At 46.9% G+C, this 3,000-nt stretch overlaps 1 protein-coding gene across 2 annotated transcripts in view; it reads left to right on the top strand.

Annotated features, from left to right (window-relative positions):
* LOC147904360 (pentatricopeptide repeat-containing protein At1g06140, mitochondrial-like) overlaps window positions 1-2,751 on the top strand; it is a 4,090-nt gene extending 1,339 nt beyond the window's left edge. The window contains exons 2-3 of one of the 2 annotated variants that reach the window (XR_015542237.1): window positions 1-2,496; window positions 2,718-2,751. The exon at window positions 1-2,496 is cut by the window's left edge and continues 811 nt beyond it. Coding sequence is in view for 1 of the 2 variants with exons in the window: in XM_087386121.1 (XP_087242247.1) it covers window positions 1-1,326 (1,326 nt within the window). In the remaining variant the exon portion in view is untranslated. Of the gene's footprint in view, window positions 2,616-2,717 lie in introns of those variants that run through there. The other variant, XM_087386121.1, reaches the window with a different exon arrangement.
* The last annotated feature ends 249 nt before the right edge of the window (window positions 2,752-3,000 follow it).

Genomic DNA, 3,000 nt, shown 5'->3' on the forward strand with positions numbered 1-3,000 from the left:
TTTGAGTCGGATGTTTTTGTGGGAGCCACCTTGGTGGATGCGTATGCAAAATGTGGGAGCATGGAGGACGCTCAGCGTGTCTTTGTTGAATTGCCTCATCGTGATGTGGTTACGTGGACTACCATGATTGTGGGCTATGCAGAGCAAGAAGACAGTGCACTTGCTTTAGAGTTGTATGCGTGGATGGATCAGGCAGGTGTCCAATCAAATTCTCGAACGTTTGTTGCCGCATTAAAGGCTTGTAGTAGCCTGACAACAGTGGAAAAAGGGAACCACATGCATGGAAAATTAGGAAAAACAGGAAGCCTAGCTAAAGTTCGAGCCCTACACTCCCGAATAGTAAAAACTGGCTTTCAATCAGATATTTTTGTAGCAACTACCTTATTGGATGTGTATGTGAAAAATGGAAGCATAGAGGATGCACGACGGGCCTTTGATGAATTGCCTTGTCGGAATGTTGTTACATGGACTACCATAATCTTAGGGTATGCTGAACAAGAAGAAATTGAGGAGGCTTTTAGACTTTACGCACAGATGAAAGATCAAGGTCTGTTCCCAAATAGCATTACCTTTGTTGCCATCTTGAAAGCATGTGGCAACACAGCAGCTCTGGAAATTGGAAAGGGGCTCCACTCTCAAATTAGCAGGGCTGGTTTTGAGACTATTGGACTCGTGGCAACCAGCCTTGTTGACATGTACGCCAAATGTGGGAGCATGGTTGATGCCCAACTGTTGTTTGGTTCATTACCCGCAAGGGATATTGTTTCATGGAGTTCACTGATTGCAGGTTATGCCCACCAGGGTGATAGTGTAGTTGTGTTCCACTTGTTTGAGAGAATGAGGCAGGAGGGCATACAACCAAATGGTGCCACATTTCTTAGTGTTCTTGGTGTATGCAGTCATGTGGGCGCAGTAAATGTGGGCCAGAAGTATTTTCAGGCTATGAGCAAACAATATGGCATTATTCCTTGTATTGAGCACTATACTTGCATGGTTGATCTCTTTGGCCGTGCAGGCCAGCTGGATGCGGCAGTAACAATGGTGCAGAAGATGCCTTTCCAACCTGATGTTGTTGTATGGTTGACCATCTTGTTTGCTTGCCAAAAGTGGAAGAATGTAGAGGTTGGAAGGCATGCATTTGAACATGTTGTGAGACTGGATGGAAAACTTCATGCAGCATATGTGTTAATGGCAAATATATATGCTGATGCTCACATGCAGGAGGACTGTGATAAGATTTGGGAAATGGGGAAGAATTCTCATGCATGGAAGAAGGCAGGACAGAGCAGGTCGACTGACCTTAGTGGAATGATGCATACATTTTAAAGTAGAAAGGCCTTTATTCAAATTAGGCATTTGTGTTGGACCCCATGTCATTGGAAGTGCATTGTGGACATAGGAAGAAGCTGGCTATTACTCTTGCCTTAATCAACACACCTGATTGGACACCCATATATATGCGAGTTGCAATTACGAGGATGGAAAGTGTTCTTATTGGAACTAATGGTGATGCTGGGCATTGGCAAAGTTTTTTGGTCAGACGATCCTTGGTGTCCATTTAACCATGGCTGAGTGGTTGTGGCAGATCCAATACTAATTTTGGAGAGTTGGCTGCCATTATGTCAGGTTTGGTGAAGGGAACGTCAAATTCTTCATCTTCCACCTAGCATTGGTGATGGTTGTCATGGATTATCGACCGAAAAGTCAGGTAGCCGATGCTAAGAATGGAGGGCCACCCACTAGCTTATTGGAAGTTAGGGGTAAGTCCCCACCTGTGAGCCCCCATATGAGGACATGGGGGAATCAGATCGTTAGGAGGGATGGGTCTGAGAGAGCTGTAGTGTGGGCATATACCTGGGTGCCACATGGGCATATGAATGGGCTGCCATGTGGGCAGCAAACAGGCTGCCATATGGGCAGCATGGACAGCAGATGTCTGTGATGTAGCCATGTGGGGCTGCTGCATAGGCCAGCATATAGTGCTGGCAGTGGTCAAGGCAGAATATAAAGCTTATGCAAACCCTGGAGTGGGCAGATTGGCTGGGGCTCAGCCTAGCAATAGGCATGGCCTTTTATAGGTAAAGGAGGTGGCCCTGATCGGCCTGGACAGGTCAGCCAGGAATGCAGGTTGGCAGGACCCTCGTCAGGGTTGGAGGTCAGGCCTTATAATAGTCAGCCCAATTTGGGTTGGCAGAATGCTTATTTGGCTGCCCAGACCGGGGGGGGGGCAGGGGGGGCTTTCAGTCTTATCGAAAGAACCCCATGGGGGTTCATTTGACATTTCAGCCAAGAGTCATCTAGGGCACTCTTGTGTGCAGACCAACAGCCTGGTTGGCGAGCAACTGGGAGTGCATAAGACAGTCAGCCGCTGTGGCTCTTCCTTGGGCAGCTACTGAAGCCTAGTGAGGCATGCAACAGTTTAGAGAAGCTCCATAGAAGAGGGTGCAGCATACTCAGCTCATTGCGGTACCTTACCTCAGCCGAGATTTGCTGCAGGTGTCGGTACATGTTTTCTACAGGTTTTGTACTTAATTCATATATTTATACATTAGATCTGAATGCATTTGTATCTATAAGTGTGCACACATGTGAAGCGACATAGGTGGTGTGTAGTATCCTGGCAATTCCTTCCGCCTTAGGTGACTTGTGATCAAAGTGTTCTATTTGATGCAAAGTCATTGTTATAATGTGGTATCTGAGCTTGAGTTCGTTTGCAGGAGGAGGCTCAGGAGATCTTTTGGGGGGGGGGGGCTATCATCAGGCAACACACTCTAGAGGAGGAGTTATCAGCAGTTTAACCCAGCTTCCTTGTGCTCACCTTGAGCTTTGTTTTGCCCACAGTTTGTGGAGGAATAAAGTCTGAGTTTCCTCTTCTTACTCCCTCTCTATCTCTGGTATCCTATGCTTGAACACACAGTTCTCTATGCATCCACAATAGCATCTGCATGTATCTCATGCACGCAGTCGGTTTTCCTTTTGATTGCTACAGGCCGCATTGTC

This window comes from Dipteris shenzhenensis, chromosome 2 (assembly GCF_047967505.1).
Source record: "Dipteris shenzhenensis isolate YYH24624 ecotype China chromosome 2, Dip_SZ_1.0, whole genome shotgun sequence".
NCBI lineage: Eukaryota > Viridiplantae > Streptophyta > Polypodiopsida > Gleicheniales > Dipteridaceae > Dipteris > Dipteris shenzhenensis.